At 44.9% G+C, this 22,135-nt stretch overlaps 1 protein-coding gene across 3 annotated transcripts in view; it reads left to right on the top strand.

The window, feature by feature from the left end:
* PRCP (prolylcarboxypeptidase) overlaps nt 1-22,135 on the top strand; it is a 75,119-nt gene that overhangs the window by 43,566 nt on the left and 9,418 nt on the right. For all 3 annotated transcript variants that reach the window (XM_056561294.1, XM_056561291.1, XM_056561292.1), the window contains 4 exons: nt 10,558-10,698; nt 11,631-11,732; nt 11,819-11,997; nt 14,024-14,181. In XM_056561294.1, the coding sequence (XP_056417269.1) occupies nt 11,637-11,732; nt 11,819-11,997; nt 14,024-14,181 (433 nt within the window). In that variant the 5' untranslated portion in view covers nt 10,558-10,698; nt 11,631-11,636. The remainder of the gene's footprint in view (nt 1-10,557; nt 10,699-11,630; nt 11,733-11,818; nt 11,998-14,023; nt 14,182-22,135) is intronic.

Raw genomic sequence — 22,135 nt, 5'->3', positions numbered from 1 at the left:
CGTGGAGAACGTTCTTCTGCCTGCAACATTCTTCAGCATGGCCGGTTTGGCGGTTGGTCAGTAATGGTGTGGGGTGGCATTTCTTTGGGGGGCTGCACAGCCCTCCATGTGCTTGCCAGAGGTAGCCTGACTGCCATTAGGTACCGAGATAAGATGCTCAGACCACTTGTGAGACCATATGCTGGTGCAGTTGGCCCTGGGTTCTTCCTAATACAAGACAATGCTAGACCTCATGTGGCTGGAGTGTGTCAGCAGTTCCTGCAAGAGGAAGGCATTGATTTTATGGACTGGCCCGCCCGTTCCCCAGACCTGAATCCGATTGAGCACATCTTGGCATACTGGGAGTTGTAGTTTTGCAACAGCTGGAGGCGCTCTGGTTGGGAAACACTGGTATAGTATATGGTGCAACATTCCGGGAGTTGGTTGGATAAATACCAAGCACTGCATTGCCGGTATTTCTAATATAAAAAATGCCGGCAGGGTGGCCAAAATACCAGCAGTGCCGGTAAAATACCAGTCAGGTGGCAACCCTAGCTGCTCTGGTGATGCTTTAATATGTGTTCTGGTCTTTGCCTGTGAATTTATATTGTTTTGCACTGTATCTTTAAGAAATGTACAGGATATCTGTAAGGAGGCAGGATGCCACCTAATGACTGACATCAGGAAGAAGAACTCAGCTGAAAGTGGGTCTGGAAGTCAATACGAACGTCACAGTGGTGCTCAGCCAATCACTAGCCATAGAGGTGCTCTGCTTTAGCCAGTGATTGGGTGAGCAGCACTGTGACAGATCAAAACCCAGTGTGATGTCCCAGTACGGGAAATAGTCCCGTACAGTACTTAGGCCCTGTCAGGTGGAGTCCCTCTGTGTCAGCGTCTCCCCCATAGTGTTGTATGTATTATGTATAAAGGACCTTTTTTGAAGACCTTTGAGTTAATCACATGATACTGTTGTCACATGTTCAAGTCACATGTTTTGTTACCCAGATAGCACCAGCTAACCAGATGACCTGCAGCTTGACCTATGGGCTCCTTGCTTGGCCCCTTTTATAAGAGGAGGTACTACAATCTCTCTCTTGTGATTCACTTTCTGCTGAGGTCGAGTCCAGTCCAGACATCTCAGGGTCAGTGTCCAGCACATCTGGAGGCCTCAAGCCTAAATTACAGCCACAAGTCAGTAAGTCAAGTCGTCTATGTCTGCTGTCACTATCTTCAGTCAAGTCAATTATAGTCAGAGTGTGGCTGTCCTAAAGTCTGTCAAAGTCACTACAAGTCCCAGCAAGCTGCAAGGTCCCCTGTGCTACTGGTCACCTCTCTGGGATCCTGGCCTAGTTGTAAAGACTATTTCCATCTGTCTACCTTAGTAAAGCTACCGTTAAACCGACCTGGCCTTGGACCCTTATTTGCCCTTCCTAACTAGGACTAGCGGAGCTACCTTCGGTGGTTACATAGGTAAACCATGCCCTGGCATCACTAACATTTAGGGGTTAATACCATCTGCCCCTGGGCTACAACATCTGCCCCATACACCTCACATTGCACCCTCGTGGCCCACCACAGAAGGGAGGGATGTACATTTATGTAAATGTCCCATAGTCTGGGCTTGTTATGGTTAAAAAAAAAAAACTAAAAAACAAAGTCCACAGGAGGATAATCTAATTTCCTACCTTGACTATGATGGGAGTAGTGTGGGCGAGGCGAGGAAATCCTCTTCACTAGCTCTGGAAACTCATCAGACAGGATGGGACATCATCATAACAACAACTCCTTGTACGGTGTATTTTTGGAGGGACATCGTTACGGTTTTCCATTGAAGCCCTGTTCTGACATTGGTTTGGTTTCTGGCCGTAAGCAATGCCAGGAGCAGATAAGGAGTCCTTATTCTTTGCTGTTGGTAAATATTGCAGCTTGGGCTGATGTTCTCCACCAACATGAACAGATGTTGTAGATCAGAGGTCCCCAACCCAGTCCTCAAGGCCACCAACAGACCGGGATTTCAAGTTTTTCCTGTTCTATTTCAACTGAGTAACTGAAAAAAAACCCATGTTGGTGGCCTTGAGGACTGGTTTTGGGACCACTGTAGACCTCTGTCTTGACTAGTCCTAATTTTTGGCCTATGGTCTGTGGGTCACTTGGAATCAACCTTTTACGCACTGACTCAAGATGATGTTTTAAGCCCTACAAACAATAAAGGGTATTCCGGGTTTATACATCTTATCCCCTATCCAAAGGATAGGGCATAATATGTATGATCGCAGGGGTCCCGCCACTGGTGACCCCCGCAATCTTGGTGCAGCCCCCGGCATTCTGTGCTGGGTGCTGCTTCCGAGACGGGGATGTGAGGTCACCCCCCCCCCCACCTATTGACATCATGCCACGCCCCCTCCATTCATGTCTATGGGAGGGGGCATGATGGCCGCCCCAAAGACATGAATGGAGGGGGTGTGACGTGATGTCACTAGGGGGAATGACCGTGACGTCACATCCCTGTTTTGGAAGCAGCGCCCAGCACAGAATGCCGGGGGCTGCACCAAGATCGCGGGGGTCACCAGTGGCGGGGACCCCTGCGATCATACATGTTATCCCCAATCCTTTTGGATAGGGGATAAGATGTATAAACCCGGAATACCCCTTTTAAGTCAATTACAATATACACAAGTATGTATCTATTGTACAATTGGAGGTAGGACATCACTGATGTAATTGGTTGCCAGGGAGGAGGTGAGGTTCTTCTCTGTGACCAAAAAATGCAGTCCCACAAGAACCAATATGGAGGCACAATGGATGGAAAACACTGGATTACAGTGTCTCTTTCCTCTGACTCATAAAGTGGTCCTTTGTTAGGGACCCCATTTTAAGATGTCCATGAAACAACCCCCCCCTTAATAACCTTCCTGGGTTATAAATGTCACTGATCTTAAGATCTCACTTAAATTGAAACCGGCATCAACATCTGGACATCTGGAGGAGATTAGGGCTTTTTTTGCTTAAGGATTAACACTGTAAATCAGTTTTTCATACTTCTAGATAAAGGGCACTAATAATGGAAGATCAAACGCAGGGTCATTCGCTGCGATGTCCAGCTCTACAGATGTCAGGAAAATATATTATTATAGTTAACAAAGCATAAGTCATACATTCCGCTTCACAATAATACTGCCATACAGTGCACATATTGTTCCATATAGTGAATACCCCCATAACAAAATAGAGAACCTGTCACATTTGAAAATGTTATAGAGCAGGAGGAGCTGAGCAGATTATATATACAATACAGTACAATCTGCAGGTATCATGTTATAGAGCAGGAGGAGCTGAGCAGATGATATATACAATACAGTACAATCTGCAGGTATCATGTTATAGAGCAGGAGGAGCTGAGTAGATGATATATACAATACAGTACAATCTGCAGGTATCTTGTTATAGATTAGGAAGAGCTGAGCAGATGATATATACAATACAGTACAATCTGCAGGTATCATGTTATAGATCAGGAACAGCTGAGCAGATGATATATACAATACAGTACAATCTGCAGGTATCATGTTATAGAGCAGGGGAAGCTGAGCAGATGATATATACAATACAGTACAGTCTACAGGCATCATGTTATAGAGCAGGAGGAGCTGAGCAGATGATATATACAATACAGTACAATCTGCAGGTATCATGTTATAGAGCAGGAGGAGCTGAGTAGATGATATATACAATACAGTACAGTCTACAGGCATCATGTTATAGAGCAGGAGGAGCTGAGCAGATGATATATACAATACAGTACAATCTGCCGGCATCATGTTATAGAGCAGGAGGAGCTGAGTAGATGATATATACAATACAGTACAATCTGCAGGTATCATGTTATAGTGCAGGAGGAGCTGAGCAGAGGATATATACAATACAGTACAATCTGCAGGTATCATGTTATAGAGCAGGAGGAGCTGAGCAGATGATATATACAATACAGTACAATCTGCAGGTATCATGTTATAGAGCAGGAGGAGCTGAGCAGATGATATATACAATACAGTACAATATGCAGGTATCATGTTATAGAGCAGGAGGAGCTGAGCAGATTATATATACAATACAGTACAATCTGCAGGTATCATGTTATAGAGCAGGAGGAGCTGAGCAGATGATATATACAATACAGTACAATCTGCAGGTATCATGTTATAGAGCAGGAGGAGCTGAGTAGATGATATATACAATACAGTACAATCTGCAGGTATCTTGTTATAGATTAGGAAGAGCTGAGCAGATGATATATACAATACAGTACAATCTGCAGGTATCATGTTATAGATCAGGAGGAGCTGAGCAGATGATATATACAATACAGTACAATATGCAGGTATCATGTTATAGAGCAGGAGGAGCTGAGCAGATTATATATACAATACAGTACAATCTGCAGGTATCATGTTATAGAGCAGGAGGAGCTGAGCAGATGATATATACAATACAGTACAATCTGCAGGTATCATGTTATAGAGCAGGAGGAGCTGAGTAGATGATATATACAATACAGTACAATCTGCAGGTATCTTGTTATAGATTAGGAAGAGCTGAGCAGATGATATATACAATACAGTACAATCTGCAGGTATCATGTTATAGATCAGGAACAGCTGAGCAGATGATATATACAATACAGTACAATCTGCAGGTATCATGTTATAGAGCAGGGGAAGCTGAGCAGATGATATATACAATACAGTACAGTCTACAGGCATCATGTTATAGAGCAGGAGGAGCTGAGCAGATGATATATACAATACAGTACAATCTGCAGGTATCATGTTATAGAGCAGGAGGAGCTGAGTAGATGATATATACAATACAGTACAGTCTACAGGCATCATGTTATAGAGCAGGAGGAGCTGAGCAGATGATATATACAATACAGTACAATCTGCCGGCATCATGTTATAGAGCAGGAGGAGCTGAGTAGATGATATATACAATACAGTACAATCTGCAGGTATCATGTTATAGAGCAGAAGGAGCTGAGTAGATGATATATACAATACAGTACAATCTGCAGGTATCATGTTATAGAGCAGAAGGAGCTGAGTAGATGATATATACAATACAGTACAATCTGCAGGTATCATGTTATAGATCAGGCAGAGCTGAGCAGATGCTATATACAATACAGTACAATCTGCAGGTATCATGTTATAGAGCAGGAGGAGCTGAGCAGATGATATATACAATACAGTACAATCTGCAGGTATCATGTTATAGAGCAGGAGGAGCTGAGCAGATGATATATACAATACAGTACAATATGCAGGTATCATGTTATAGAGCAGGAGGAGCTGAGCAGATTATATATACAATACAGTACAATCTGCAGGTATCATGTTATAGAGCAGGAGGAGCTGAGCAGATGATATATACAATACAGTACAATCTGCAGGTATCGTGTTATAGAGCAGGAGGAGCTGAGTAGATGATATATACAATACAGTACAATCTGCAGGTATCTTGTTATAGATTAGGAAGAGCTGAGCAGATGATATATACAATACAGTACAATCTGCAGGTATCATGTTATAGATCAGGAACAGCTGAGCAGATGATATATACAATACAGTACAATCTGCAGGTATCATGTTATAGAGCAGGGGAAGCTGAGCAGATGATATATACAATACAGTACAGTCTACAGGCATCATGTTATAGAGCAGGAGGAGCTGAGCAGATGATATATACAATACAGTACAATCTGCAGGTATCATGTTATAGAGCAGGAGGAGCTGAGTAGATGATATATACAATACAGTACAGTCTACAGGCATCATGTTATAGAGCAGGAGGAGCTGAGCAGATGATATATACAATACAGTACAATCTGCCGGCATCATGTTATAGAGCAGGAGGAGCTGAGTAGATGATATATACAATACAGTACAATCTGCAGGTATCATGTTATAGAGCAGAAGGAGCTGAGTAGATGATATATACAATACAGTACAATCTGCAGGTATCATGTTATAGAGCAGAAGGAGCTGAGTAGATGATATATACAATACAGTACAATCTGCAGGTATCATGTTATAGATCAGGCAGAGCTGAGCAGATGCTATATACAATACAGTACAATCTGCAGGTATCATGTTATAGAGCAGGAGGAGCTGAGCAGATGATATATACAATACAGTACAATCTGCAGGTATCATGTTATAGAGCAGAAGGAGCTGAGTAGATGATACCTGCAGATTGTACTGTATTGTATATATCATCTACTCAGCTCCTTCTGCTCTATAACATACCTGCAGATTGTACTGTATTGTATATATCATGTTATAGAGCAGAAGGAGCTGAGTAGATGATATATACAATACAGTACAATCTGCAGGTATCATGTTATAGAGCAGAAGGAGCTGAGTAGATGATATATACAATACAGTACAATCTGCAGGTATCATGTTATAGAGCAGAAGGAGCTGAGTAGATGATATATACAATACAGTACAATCTGCAGGTATCATGTTATAGATCAGGCAGAGCTGAGCAGATGCTATATACAATACAGTACAATCTGCAGGTATCATGTTATAGAGCAGAAGGAGCTGAGTAGATGATATATACAATACAGTACAATCTGCAGGTATCATGTTATAGAGCAGAAGGAGCTGAGTAGATGATACCTGCAGATTGTACTGTATTGTATATATCATTTACTCAGCTCCTTCTGCTCTATAACATACCTGCAGATTGTACTGTATTGTATATATCATGTTATAGAGCAGAAGGAGCTGAGTAGATGATATATACAATACAGTACAATCTGCAGGTATCATGTTATAGAGCAGGAGGATCTGAGTAGATGATATATACAATACAGTACAATCTGCAGGTATCATGTTATAGAGCAGGAGGATCTGAGTAGATGATATATACAATACAGTACAATCTGCAGGTATCATGTTATAGAGCAGAAGGAGCTGAGTAGATGATACCTGCAGATTGTACTGTATTGTATATATCATCTACTCAGCTCCTTCTGCTCTATAACATGATACCTGCAGATTGTACTGTATTGTATATATCATGTTATAGAGCAGAAGGAGCTGAGTAGATGATATATACAATACAGTACAATCTGCAGGTATCATGTTATAGAGCAGGAGGATCTGAGTAGATGATATATACAATACAGTACAATCTGCAGGTATCATGTTATAGAGCAGAAGGAGCTGAGTAGATGATACCTGCAGATTGTACTGTATTGTATATATCATCTACTCAGCTCCTTCTGCTCTATAACATGATACCTGCAGATTGTACTGTATTGTATATATCATGTTATAGAGCAGAAGGAGCTGAGTAGATGATATATACAATACAGTACAATCTGCAGGTATCATGTTATAGAGCAGGAGGATCTGAGTAGATGATATATACAATACAGTACAATCTGCAGGTAATAGGTTATAGAGTAAAAGGAGCGGAGCAGATGATATATAGTTTTATATAAGTGGCAGTGAGATGGGTCCCTGTCGCAGGATGTGTCCGATAGGTCATCAGCCAATAACAGCTGCCATAGGACTGCAAGTCCTACTGTGGCTGAAAGGCTTGATATAACCGTGTAGAGCTGCGTCCAAACTTCTGCCCACGTCTGATGACATCAAGACACATTCCATACACTATAACTAGGCAATGAAGGGACTTATTGGCCCTTTAAAGCTTTTACTGGCCCAATAATTCTGCAAATATTTAGTGGCCACAAATCAGCAGCAATACGCTTTGGGTGACGTCCTGTGACAGGAAGTGGTTTGTACTGCTTCCTGTCATCTGCTATTGGCCATGCAAATTATTTCTCCTCTAGAAGGCAGAAAATGGAGTCTAGTGTCACCTGTTGGGGGTAGCTACCCTGTAAGTCCCAACAAAAGAGCCTTAAAATGTCGTCATGCTACTCGTAGGTCAGAAAGTGAACATTTACCGACAGTAACCTGAATCTCCTCCAGTACAGAAGAGGACCCATTTTATTCCCCAGTCATGTTTTTCTTGAGGATTTACAAGTTAGCTTCCTCCAATCGGTGGTACTAGATAGTTTCTTTCTTAAAGGGAGGTAATTTGCATACTTTTTCTGAGGACGAGGACCAATTTTAATCCCCAGCCATGTTTCAAGGCACTTTTTTTTTTTTTTTTTGGTTGTTGTTGTTGTTGTAGATTAACTAGTTGGCTACTCCAGTAGGTGGCACTAGACAGACAGCTTTGCTTCTTCTAGGTAGGGAATTTGCATACTTTTAGTGGTCTACCTGAGGAGACACATTACCCCCTCAGATATAGGGTTTACAAAGTTTTCAAGGCTATCGGTCTCATGTTGCCAAATACATCTTACATGCTTAGATTCTCTTTTTATGCTATCAGGAGGGGTGTTTATGTACAAATTGCAGTCCTGGGACACCTGGCACCTTACCTAAGGAGGTGCATGGGATTCAGTGTCATCTGCTGGTGCCACTCAAGTCTTTACATGAGGTGATAGATGAAGCCTTGTTTTATATTTTGCATTATGGTAATATGGATGAAAGTTGCTTGTTGCATGACAGGGAAATATTTTGGTACTTTGCAATCTTCCAATTCCGTAATCATTGAGCGCAACATAGATTGGACACGATAGCTGCTCCAACACAGAAGGCTAACCAATTTTAATCCCCGGTCATGTTCCATATTTACAAGTAAGCTCCTTCCAATAGGTGGCACTAGACAGACGGCTTTCTTTCTAGGTTTGTCATTTTCACCTTTTCCCAGGTAGCATTGCCTGGCCTATAAGACTCCCAAAGGCCGTCTTGCCGATCTACCGAAGGAGACACATTAGTTGCTATTGGCTTCATGTTGCTGAAGACATCTTCCACTCTTAGATTGTCAGATCTTATCAGGAAGGGTGTGCATGTACAAACTGCAGTCCTGGGGCACTTTGCACCATACCTAAGGGGGTGCAGAGGATTCAGTACTATTTGCCAATGGCCCTCATGCCACACAAGAGAATACCAGTGCTATACATAATGTAATAGATGGATCCTTGCTTTACATTCTGCATCCAACTCAGAGGCATAACTTGAGGGGTGCAGAGGTAGCACTTGCCCCTTGGCCCGAATGCCACATAAGAAAACTCTTGTCCAATAAATGGCACAATGCAGGAGAGGGCCCTGGAATACAATTGGCTTTGGGACTCTGGAGCCTTGTGTTATGCCTCTGATCAGGGTAATATGGGGTTAATGTTGCATCTCTGCTTGTTGCATGATAGTGAAGAATTTAGGTACTTTGCAACCTTCAATGCCAATAACCATTGAGTGCAACATAAGTGGAACAGTCTCTGGAATGTCGGTCTTGGTTATGTTCAGACACGGCCATTGGATTTAGGTTGTGTCTGAACAGTTAGATTTTTCCTGGCTAGGAAATAGTTAAAGCTTTTATCCTTTCACCCAATGGCTGTGCGGGTGTGTCTAGATATCTCCAGCTCAGTCTAGGTTCTTAGCTGGTGATTGACATGCTGCTATGAAGTTGTTAGTGCAACACTCCTTGTCTGTTTGTGCATTAATACTACTATTTCTGCCTTGGCATGCACCTTGCATTTATCTTTGAGATGTTCTGGGTTTTTAGCCATGGTTATATAGCTCATAGTAGATTTTTATCTGTGTTTGATTAGTCTGTTTTTAGGGTTAGTATGTCCTTTCTGCTAAGTAGCTGTTCACACTGAGTTTTCTTGTATCCGTTTTCTGAGTTACCTTTTTGTTACCTTTTCATGAGACTCTGGGGAATTGAGAATTAGTTTAAGATAGCTCTGTACTCCATGATGGACTCTGGGAGATTGTGTTCTAGTATCAAGACATTCTCGTGTTACTGGAGGTTTCTGGGGGATTGAGTTTTTTTCCTGTTTGTTCCTGGAGTCTATGCTGACTCTTCCATTTCCAAGTCTTGTGTTCTGGATCTAATCTGTTTGTTAGTTATCTGTGTCCAGTGTGAACAGTGTCCTATATTTATATCCTGTTTGGTTTATCTGATCTTAGTTTGTTAGTACATGCACTGATCATAGAGTTCATGATCACTGAATTAGTGTTTCCTCTGTGCTTTACAATTGGTCTATAGTGTCCTCTGTGCTTAATTTCTGATCTGTGTCCTCTGAACTTTATCTGTTTTGTTATTATCGGAGTCCAGTATTTATAGTGTTCTATGTTCCTGTAATGTTTCTGGCTCGTGACCGACTGTGTATTATGTGTTTTTACGCCACTGCACTTTAGCGCAGGGAGGGACCGGCGCCCAGTTGTCGATCCATCGCTTAGGATGGATGGGCAAGTAGGCAGGGGGAGTGTTTTTAGGGTCAGTTTAGGGTTCACTCTCCCTGTCTCCCTCAGTTGGTCCTGACAGTCTCAAGCTTTGAAGCCCAAGCCATGATATCATCCCCTGCTATGTAATGCCTATAATAACCTGTTGGGAACCTGTGTTGAAACGAAACAAATGTGAATGTTTTTTTTAATTTGCTTCATTGTGGACTTTCTTGGGTTGACGTCTATCTTTGTTTTTTTTTTATCTTTACAGATTGACCACTTTGGGTTTTATGAGGATGCCACTTATAAGCAACGTTACCTTGTTTCCGATACCCACTGGAAAAAACCTGGGGGCCCCATCCTCTTCTACACTGGCAATGAAGGAGACATCACGTTGTTTAGCAATAATACGGTACTTGTAAACTATCAACTTTCGAGCTGTATACGAATGGTGCATGGTGGGGGAAAAATATCCAATATCATGAAATTATTTTATATTTATTTATAATTAATAATGTATTTAATTAATTTATACATTTTTATTTAATTAAAATTGTGTGTGTGTGTGTGTGTGTGTGTGTGTGTGTATATATATATATATATATATATATATATATATATATATATATATAATTTTTTTTTTTTTTACTTACAATTTGCAAAACCAAGTAAATTCTATCTTTGGGAAAAGTTCCACATAGATGGAAGCTACGTCCACCATGATGCAAAGAAAAAAAAATGGTGCCATTATTTTCCAGGTCCCGTACTTTTCCCATAATTTATCACATTTTAAATTTTAAAAATCATATTTTATTATCTGTTGGTCCGACAGCTGAATTGACCACCAGTAGCAAAAGCAAATTGATATTGTGGACCCAGAAACCCATCTCTGAAAAAACAAATTAAAAATTAAAGTTAAGCTGCCATTAGAGGTGCTCGCTACATATGTATTTATTGAATTGTATAAGCCAGTGGTTTCCAAACTGTGGACATCCAGCTGCTGCAAAACAACAACTCCCAGCATGCCCGGACAGCCAACGGCTGTCCGGGCATCCTGGGAGTTGTCGTTTTGCAACAGCTGGAAGTTTACAGTTTAGAGGCCACTGCTATGGGCACTGTATACATTGCAATGTAGGGAGCTCCCCCTAGTGGTGGGTGGTGACAGACAGAATTGTATGATTTGTCTATGATTGTGACATGGGAAGCAAGGGATATGAAGCTTGGCATAAAGAATCTTAAACCTATCCCCTAGCCCACCGCTATTAACCCCTTCACTATCCTAAACAATAAAACACCCATACATTATATTGCTCTAACATCCTCTTGTTCTCTCTCTTTCCTTAGGGTTTTATGTGGGATATAGCCGAGGAGCTTGGCGCCATGTTGGTATTTGCAGAACACCGTTATTATGGAGAGTCTATGCCCTATGGTAATCTGTCCTATAGTGTAAGTATTTTTAGAACACCGGGAATCTTAGAACCTGAGGTCGGGCCCGTGAAAGTTGACCATTGTACATCTACTTTCTTTTTCAGGATCCTAAATACTTGAATTATTTGACCTCGGAGCAGGCACTGGCAGACTTTGCCATTCTAATACGGTTCTTAAAAGAAAGCTCTGAATCAAAGGATAGCCCAGTGATCGCCATCGGGGGCTCGTACGGGGGGATGCTGGCCGCCTGGTTGAGAATGAAGTATCCTCATGTTGTAGTGGGGTAAGTGCTGTAAAGGCCCTGTTATCTTCTATCTACCCATCACCACCTTGAGTCTGTCTGTCCGTCTGTGTCACTCTCTCTCACTCTCTCTCTCTTTCTCTCTTTCTCTGTCTGTCTCTTCTTTCCCTCTTTGTCTCTTTCCCTCTTTGTCTCTTTCTCTCTTTGTCTCTTTCCCTCTTTGTCTCTTTCTCTCTTTGTATCTCTCTCTCTCTCTCTCTCTCTCTCTCTCTCTCTCTCTCTCTCTCTCTATCTATCTATCTCTCTGTCTCTTTCTTTGCCTGTTTGTCTTTTCCCTCTTTCTCTCTTTCGTTTTGTTGCTCTCTCGCCTTTTCTTTCTCTCTCTCTCTCCCTCCCTCCCTCTCTCTCTCGCTTTCTCTCTCGCTCTCTGTTGCGCTCTCTCTCTCTCGCGCTCTCTCTTGCGCGCTCTTATTAATTGTATAATAAAAAGTTTTGCAACTTTCTGCACGTGGTTTACATTCACTGACAGCAATCGGAGATCTCAAAAATTGGGGACAATTTGAAACAGAGGCCAAATACATATGAATGCCAAATGCAAATATTATCTTCAGTGGTATCAGGTCTAGTTAATGCTCTGTGAACTAAACATCCTGGACTCCAGACTGATACATTGTACATTGCTAGTCCTGCTCTCAGCTGAGAAGATACAATTGTATCCAGTCTAGACAATGCTCTGTGAACTAAACATCCTGGACTCCAGACTGATACATTGCACATAGCTAGTCCTGCTCTCAGCTGAGAAGTGATACAATTGTATCCAGTCTAGACAATGCTCTGTGAGCTAAACATCCTGGACTCCAGACTGATACATTGTACATAGCTAGTCCTGCTCTCAGCTGAGGAGTGATACAATTGCATCCAGTCTAGACAATGCTCTGTGAGCTAAACATCCTGGACCCCAGACTGATACATTGTACATAGCTAGCCCTGCTCTCAGCTGAGAAGTGATACAATTGTACCCAGTCTAGACAATGCTCTGTGAGCTAAACATCATGGACTCCAGACTGATACATTGTACATAGCTAGTCCTGCTCTCAGCTGAGGAGTGATACAATTGCATCCAGTCTAGACAATGCTCTGTGAGCTAAACATCCTGGACTCCAGACTGATACATTGTACATAGCTAGTCCTGCTCTCAGCTGAGGAGATACAATTGTATCCAGTCTAGACAATGCTCTGTGAGCTAAACATCCTGGACCCCAGACTGATACATTGTACATAGCTAGCCCTGCTCTCAGCTGAGAAGTGATACAATTGTACCCAGTCTAGACAATGCTCTGTGAGCTAAACATCCTGGACTCCAGACTGATACATTGTACATAGCTAGTCCTGCTCTCAGCTGAGAAGTGATACAATTGTATCCAGTCTAGACAATGCTCTGTGAGCTAAGCATCCTGGACTCCAGACTGATACATTGTACATAGCTAGTCCTGATCTCAGCTGAGAAGTGATACAATTGTATCCAGTCTAGACAATGCTCTGTGAGCTAAACATCCTGTACTCCAGACTGATACATTGTACATAGCTAGTCCTGCTCTCAGCTGAGAAGATACAGTTGTATCCAGTCTAGACAATGCTCTGTGAGCTAAACATCCTGGACTCCAGACTGATACATTGTACATAGCTAGTCCTGCTCTCAGCTGAGAAGTCTCCAAAATTGTAAATGACCCTTGTGTTGTCTAAGAGAAGTGTTTTCCAAACACTGTGCCCCCAGCTATTACAAAACTACAACTCCCAGTCGTAGTTTTACAACAGCTGGAGACACCCTCTTTGGAAAACACTGTCTAAGAGGGCAGATGGGTCATAGAGGAAGGAAGCTGAGCAAGAGCATCTAGTAAAGGAGTCCTCCAGGAATTGGATGTTTTGGTTTGTCTTGTTGAAGATGTTTGAGGCTCCATTGTTCTGGGTGGGTTCAGGAAAAGTCAATTCCTGTGCCAAGATTATTGCTGACTCCTCCAAAAGTTACCAAAAAAGCCTCTAAGTTTTTTTTTCTTCTTCTAATTTTCAGGGCTCTCGCAGCTTCTGCCCCCATTTGGCAGTTTGAAGATTTGGTTCCCTGTAATCTGTATTATCAAATTGTGACAAATGACTTTAAAAAAAGCGGCCCAGGATGTGCTGAAAGTATCACCAAGTCCTGGTCGGCCATAAATCGCATGTTTGAAACCGGTGAGCTGCACTCACTATTCTGCTGGTGGGGTCACTGTGTACATACATTACATTACTTATCCTGTACTGATCCTGAGTTATATCCTGTATTATACTCCAGAGCTGCACTCACTATTCTGCTGGTGGTGTCACTTTGTACATACATTACATTACTTATCCTGTACTGATCCTGAGTTATATCCTGTATTATACGCCAGAGCTGCACTCACTAGTCTGCTGGTGAGGTCACTGTGTACATACATTACATTACTTATCCTGTACTGATCCTGAGTTATATCCTGTATTATACTCCAGAGCTGTACTCACTAGTCTGCTGGTGAGGTCACTGTGTACATACATTACATTACTTATCCTGTACTGATCCTGAGTTATATCCTGTATTATACTCCAGAGCTGTACTCACTATTCTGCTGGTGGTGTCACTGTGTACATACATTACATTACTTATCCTGTACTGATCCTGAGTTATATCCTGTATTATACTCCAGAGCTGTACTCACTATTCTGCTGGTGGGGTCACTGTGTACATACATTACATTACTTATCCTGTACTGATCCTGAGTTATATCCTGTATTATACCCCAGAGCTGCACTCACTATTCTGCTGGTGCGGTCACTGTGTACATACATTACATTACTTATCCTGTACTGATCCTGAGTTATATCCTGTAGATCTTTTATTAAAATTTCAAACATAACAATAAAAAAATTACAAAACATAAACATATCATATCCGACAGAACATTTCAATATAATGATCATAAAACCAACACAATAGCATAAAATACAACACCGGTCCACCCCACACTCATTCCTGCACACAAACAAATATATACAATATTTACAAAAGACATATTCCTATAATACCCATAATACCCATACCATACTAATAAACTATATACACTAATACTAAATGTGAATTTCCTGGCCCAGTTGCAAAACCAAAAACCCAATACCAGTAATATACCAAAAAGAATAACAACAACAACAATAATAATAATATATACAAAATAATAAAACCCAACACAAACAAAATAACACCACTTTTTTTTTTTTTTTTTTTGGCCCTGAGCTGGTCCCGCATCCCATGCCCCCAGTACATGTTACCAGACGTCCATGAACCAGTCCAGGATTTTCTGTATATATAAAAGTCCCATACAAACCCCCTCCCCCCTTTTTAACCCACCACCCAACCTAAACTAAACCCAAACCCCAGGTGGCATCACACAATATATACAATATATACATTACATAAAATATACACAGACTAACAATATATACAATACATAAGTATACAAATAGACTACAACAATAAATACAATAACAAATACATATAACACTATAAGCCAAACAACAAACCCCTAAAGCTCAAGTTCAGCGCCTGCAAGCCCTATATTACCATAAACCAACTGCTCAAAACAAAAAGACTAATGTGCCAGCATCAGCCCACCACCAGGGGGGGACAACAGGCTAAGGCACTTTAAAGGCAGAGCCCCTCCATAGACGAGAGGCCCTGCCAGCACCCAGCCTCTCGTACTCCAGAGAACGCACCTTCACCAGGTCACCGAGAATGTTCCTAACCACCACATCCACAGGGAGGATTTTACGCTGCGTCGACACTAAACACCGTGCGTTCCACGTGTAGTACCTAACCACTGAGCTGACTAGGAATAAAGTGCACCGGTCCCAGCCTCCAAGGTTTCTGAATGCCCCATAGGCCCATTCCGCATAGGATAGACTGGCCAGCCGAGGCCAACCAATGGAAGCGCCCACCCTGGTGTAAACCTCTGTGTTAAAGGGACAATGAAGCAGAAAATGCTCCATGCTTTCCAGCATGCCTCCACACTCTTCGCGGGGACATCCCCGGTCATCAGAGCTCCTGCACTTCAGATTGTCCCTCACACACAGTTTCCCATGGAAGCAGCGCCAAGTCAAGTCCCAAAACTTCAAGGGGATCCTGATAGAATTCAAAAGCTCTAAACCCACCTCCAGATCCCGACTTGGGCAGTCCTTGAGCGCCAATGGCCTCTGGAAATGAGAAGACAGGACCCTCTTGTCAAGAAATTTCCTCGACAGAGTCCTAATCTCCCACATCCCCAGACCCCACCGACGAATAACCTTCAGAACCGGGGTAGCATAAGCCGGGAGATGCCCGTGTGGTGTGCGAAGATCCTTCACTTGCCCTCCTGTCTCCCATTCCTGGAAGAAAGGCTGAAACCATCCCCTACAGGAGGATACCCACGGAGGAGCCCTCTCTGACCAGAGGTTTGCTATATTGGTCTTAAGAAAGGTATTCACTAGGAACACCACAGGGTTGACCATACACAACCCCCCTAGTCTCCTCGTACGGTAAGTAACCTCCCTCTTCACTAGGTTCAGTCTGTTCCCCCATAACATCTGGAAGAACACACTGTAGACCCGGGTCCAAAGAGGTTCTGGCAACATGCATACACTGCCCAGGTATATCAGTAAAGGGAGCAGGAATGTTTTGATCAGGTTAACCCTTTCCCGGAGGGTCAAAGACCAACCCTTCCACTGATCCACCTTCTGAGCGGCGATCTTAAGCCTGCTGTCCCAGTTTTGTTTGGGGTAATCCCCTTGGCCAAATTCGATGCCGAGAACTTTTGCAGATTCCTGGGGCCCTGGAAGGGCGTCCGGGAGATCAAAACTAGGATCTCCCCCTCCCAGCCAGAGACTCTCGCACTTATCCCGGTTGATCTTGGACTCGGATGCCTCCGAGTAGCGGTCCACCTCTGACATCACCCATTGGCCTTCCTCTTGTGAGGAGACAAACACGGTGACATCATCAGCATACGCTACCGCCCTCAGAGCCAAATCCGGCACCGCCAGGTCCATTCTCACCCCCGCCAACGGTCCACAATCAATCCTCCTAAGGAAAGGATCAATTGCAAACACGTACAGCAACGGGCTCAAAGGACAACCCTGACGGACGCCAGACCCAACCTCAAAAGAGCGGCCAATCCAACCATTCACAAGCGGGAAACTCTCTGCCCCTGCGTACAAGATCTTAAGCCAATCAACAAACCCCCCCGGCAGGCCATATCTCAGAAGAACAGACCAGAGGTACTCATGGTTAACCCGATCAAACGCTTTTGCCTGATCCAAGGAGAGCAAGTACCCCTTCCAGTGGCCAGCCCTACCCTGCTCCACAGCCTCTCGGACACTGAGCACAGCACTAAATGTACTGCGGCCCGGAACAGAGCAATTCTGAGCCCCCGAAAGGAGCCGGGGTGCAAACTCCACCAGCCGGTTAAACAGCACTTTTGCCAGAATCTTTCGGTCCACATTGAGAAGCGCTATGGGACGCCAATTCTCAATGTGGAACGGGTCTTTACCCTTTGACAGGATGATCAGCGCTGACCTCCTCATTGACTTTGGCAGAGTGCCCGAGGATAGACACTCATTAAAAACCGCAGTCAAGAGGGGAACCAAAGTGTCCTTAAAGGTCTTATAGAACTCAGATGTTAAGCCATCCGGACCGGGTGACTTCTTGAGGGCAAGCCCATCAATAGCCATCCTGACTTCCTCTTCCCGGATCATCTCTGTCAAAACGTCAAGAGAGGGGTCTACTCCTGGTTCAGGGACGGTTTCAGCCAAGAAAGCTGATACCTTATCTCGATCTAGGTCCTTCCTCCCCAAGAGGTGCGAGTAGAAGGATCTGACGACCTCCAAGATCCCTGATCTGGACCTTTTCAAGGATCCCGTACTATCAATCAGTCCTGAGACTATTTTACTATTCACTGACATCTTGCAGTTTCTGTAAGGGTCAGGCGAGCGGTACTTCCCGTAATCCCTCTCAAAAACCAAAGATGCGTGCCTATCGTACTGACACCTCATCAGCAAGGATTTCACTCTGGAGATATCCTCTTGGCTACCTCCAGTCGAGACAAGGTTCTCAAGTTTCTTCCTCAGGCCCTGGTACAAACGGTACCTGTTTAGGCTTCTGAGGCCCGAGAGCTGGCGGAAGAATCTCGCAACCCTTTCCTTGAAGATCTCCCACCACTCTGACTTACTGCTACAAAGGCCCAGCAATGGTACCTGGCTCTGAAGAAAATCCTCAAAGGACTGTCTTATCTCCGCTTCTTCCAAGAGAGACGAATTCAGCTTCCAATAGCCTCTGCCCATCCGGGGGGTCTCTGCGACATTCAGAGAAAACAAAATTAAACAGTGATCGGAGAACTCCACCTCAACAACAGATACTGCTGAAGAGACGGCCTCCTCCTTTAAATAAAACCTGTCTATCCTAGACCTACAACTACCCCTATGATAGGTGAATCCCGCGTGGCCTGGGGTGTACCGGATGTGGACATCCACCAGGCGAGCCTCACTTGCTATGCTATTAAGGGCGGCGCTATCATAAGTCAGCTTGTCTCTGGCACCTCCCCTGTCTTGGGGCCTCGTGACAGCATTAAAGTCCCCTCCAAAGACCACCTGCCGACTTGTAAAAAGATAGGGCTTGATCCTCATAAAGAGACACTTCCGGTCCCACTTAGACTGTGGGCCGTAGATGTTAATAAGGCGAAGTTCTTGTCCCTTCATGAGGACATCTAAGATCAGGCACCTCCCCATTTCTAACTCGATAACCCGTCGGCATTCTACCGCTGCGGTAAAAAGGACCGCCACTCCGCTATACGGCTCGGCCCCAAGAGACCAGTAGGAGGGCCCATTCCTCCACTCTCTTTTAGCCTTGTAGATAGATGACATATCTGTTAGCCTGGTCTCCTGCAAAAATAAAATATCAGCATTAATATGGGCAAAAAAATCATAGGCCGCAAATCGAGCCGTATCTGACTTTATGCTGGCAACATTAATGGATGCCAGGGTCAACGGAGAGGGTGCCGCCATCAAGGGTGATTGAGTTAGACAGCTTTCTTTTTCCCACCATCCTTCCCATCCACCCCACCACCCTCCTCATCAGATGATGGTTTACCCCTTTTAAGTGAAATAGATGTGTCCATTTTCCCTTTATATACATTTTCCTCGTCCCCTGACTCTGGGCCTGTCTCCCCCCCTGAAGACATAGATTCCCCAGGGAGAGAGGACTCAGCGTCTCCTGTGAGCCCCACCGCAACATCCGGAACCTCACCCCCAGCCACCCCCTCCTCCGAAGAGGAAATGTCGCGAAGGGCTCGGAACCGGTTGGAGAGACCAATCAGAGGGAGATCAGTTGTACCTTCCTTTGGCATCTGGCAGGTGGGAGAAGATCTTACATCTCTCCTTTTCTTATTCTTCCGAGTACCCCGCTTTGTTTCTGCCCATCCCCCACTGTCCTCATCCGCGCTCCCACCATGGGAGGACAGTGAGGAGACGGCATCCCCCTCTTTGTGGATCCTTCCAGTCTCCTCATCCAGTTCACTATCCCCCAGGGCCTCAGCAGTAAGACTGGCCGCAGGGACAGGATCAGGAGTCACCCCAGTTGGTTGATGCTCCTGTGAGTCCTGAATCTCCCTGTCCCTTTGACGCTTCTCGAGACGCCTCAGTTGGGCAGGCGTCTTCTGCTTACTTTTCTTCCCTGGCCCCTGCACCCCTTCATCCCCGACAGCCATCCCCCCAGCAGAATCCACCTCACGGCTTACTCCCACCGGGGCAACAACCGCGTTGACAAAGGAACGAGGGCAGCGACTGAATGGGTGACCTAAGTCACCACACAGGTGACACCTAATCTCTGCACAAGATGTAGCGAGATGGCCTATTTCCCCACACAGAGTGCACTTCTGCACAGTGCAATTGGCACTAAAATGTGTGGGGTCACCACATCTGTGACAGAGCTTCGGCTGACCCTGGTAGAAGATCTGGATACGATCCCTTCCGAGGAAGGTCGCAGATGGTATATGGGTAACGGTGTTTCCTGAACGCCTAAGCTTGACCATAAACGTCCAGGCCCCTGACCAGATGCCATATTCATCCCTGTTCTTTTTTGGGACCTCCACCACCTCACCATACCGACCTAGCCACGTCATGATGTCAATACAAGAAAGCGATTCATTACGGGTTAAAACGGTCACCTTCTTGACATTATTTTGGCGAGACACTGCCTGAATGGCAAAGTCTCGCCAGCCGGGCTCATTCTTTACCAACTCATAATTCGACCAGAAGAGCTCAAGCCCCTCCGGCCGAACAAAGCTGATATCGAACTCAGGGGTACCATAAGGATGTATCAAGGCATAGATGTCAGCTGCCTTAAAGCCCAACTTCAGCAGAAGCTCAACAACTTTAGATCTTGGAGGACATGTATCACTGCCTCTCCACCTCAGCCGGACCACATTCCTACGGAGACCACCTGGCCCGGCTGTAGGGAGGGACCACACATTATCCCCCCCTCTTTCCTCTCGGAAGGCTGAAAGACCATGTCTCTCTATCCAGAAGGATAGATCAACCTCCCTACCCTCTACATTGATCGATCTCTCCCCTCTCCTTAAGGCCCCCAGGAGACGCTGCTGCAAACTGTTCTCCCCAGAGCCAGAGGACGAGGAAGCTGCCCCCCTTAACCCAGCGGTGACATTCGCGTAGCTGCGGATGGGTGCTGCCACCGCTGGGGGTGCAACTGGACCAGGCCCTACATTCCCACCACTAATCTGTGCCCCTTCACCACCCTCCTCCACATAATCCATACCCAAACCATTGACCCCTATTTTAGCTGATGTGCCCCCCATACCTCCACCCGTGCTACAGCCCAAACCACTATTCAAAGCCCCAGACAGATTTTTAGTAACAGATGAATTATTCCCCTCTTTCACACCCTCAGTCACTCCAACATTAACCTCCACATTCATACTGGCTGGACCGGTGCGTTCTGGCGCAGATTTTGTACTGTCAGCATCACTGGGTACCAGGGCTGGAGCCATCACCACAGGACAGGTCACCGGTCCCTTATACAAGGACCGGGAAGCCTGCCTAGCCTGTTTATTAGCGGCCCCAGCCCTGTTTTTACCGGTACCCTCCGCCTCATCCGTACTAGAATGTCCAGCTCCTGGGCGCCGCTGATCTGGATCAGCGGCGCCAATGCAAAACAAAAGTTTTTTTCTACTTTTGGGAGAATCTATTTTTCCCTTAGCCACCACGACTACCTCCGGCACTGAGTCACCCCCCTCTCCCACAGGGGAGCGAACTACAGCACCGGAGTCTGCCTCTCTGCCCACCGCTGGGCCGCCCTCACTGTACGGCCTTGTGGCCGATGCCTTCTCTGCTCCATCCCTGCTACTGCAAACAGGCACGGAGCTCTGCGCCCTTTTAGTATCTGTACTCTCCCCGCACCTTTGCACCGAGTCCACCACAGAACACGGGCTGGGCTGGGTAACGGGGCTTGCACAATGAGCTGACCCTGCGGCCGACTCAGGGTTTACAGGGAGGGGGGTGTAGATGTAACTCACCACTTCTTGCTGCTTAGGCTTGGTCTTCTTCTTCTTACCCCCAGGTGCCTCATTTGGGAGCTCATCTCCAAACATCAGGTTCTGAGGACACACTGGGGATTCCAGCATACGTATCTGGGCCATTAGCGCCCCTCCCTGGTAGCTGCTGTCACTGTCCTCCCCTGAGTCGGCAGGTGATACTGCTGGTTGCTGTGCAGGGGGCCCACTGTACGGGGCCTGCTGCTGTTGCCGCAGGCCACCAGGTGGATCTGGCTGTTGTTCTTCCTCCATCTCCTCCGCATCATCCACCTGGCTCTCAGGTTGCAGCCCCATCAACCTTTTATTTTCCTTTTCCTCCATTACCTTGAATCTTTCTCCATTTTCCAATTTTTCTTTAAATGGACCACTCTTCGCCAGTAATTCTGCTCTCCTCTCCTCCAAAGCTTGTATTTCAGCCATAAGTCTTTTTATCTCTGCCTGGATCTCTGCCTTTTTCCTCTTAGGAGATACCTTGGCTCTGGCACGGGGACAGCGAAGTCCCTCTCCGAGCCTCCTGATGGCCTTACAGGCGTCTTCATACTCAC

The sequence above is a fragment of the Hyla sarda genome, chromosome 2 (genome assembly GCF_029499605.1).
Source record: "Hyla sarda isolate aHylSar1 chromosome 2, aHylSar1.hap1, whole genome shotgun sequence".
NCBI classification, from domain to species: domain Eukaryota; kingdom Metazoa; phylum Chordata; class Amphibia; order Anura; family Hylidae; genus Hyla; species Hyla sarda.
The sequence above is the reverse complement of the archived record's forward strand: the minus strand, read 5'-3'. Positions and strand labels throughout refer to the sequence as shown.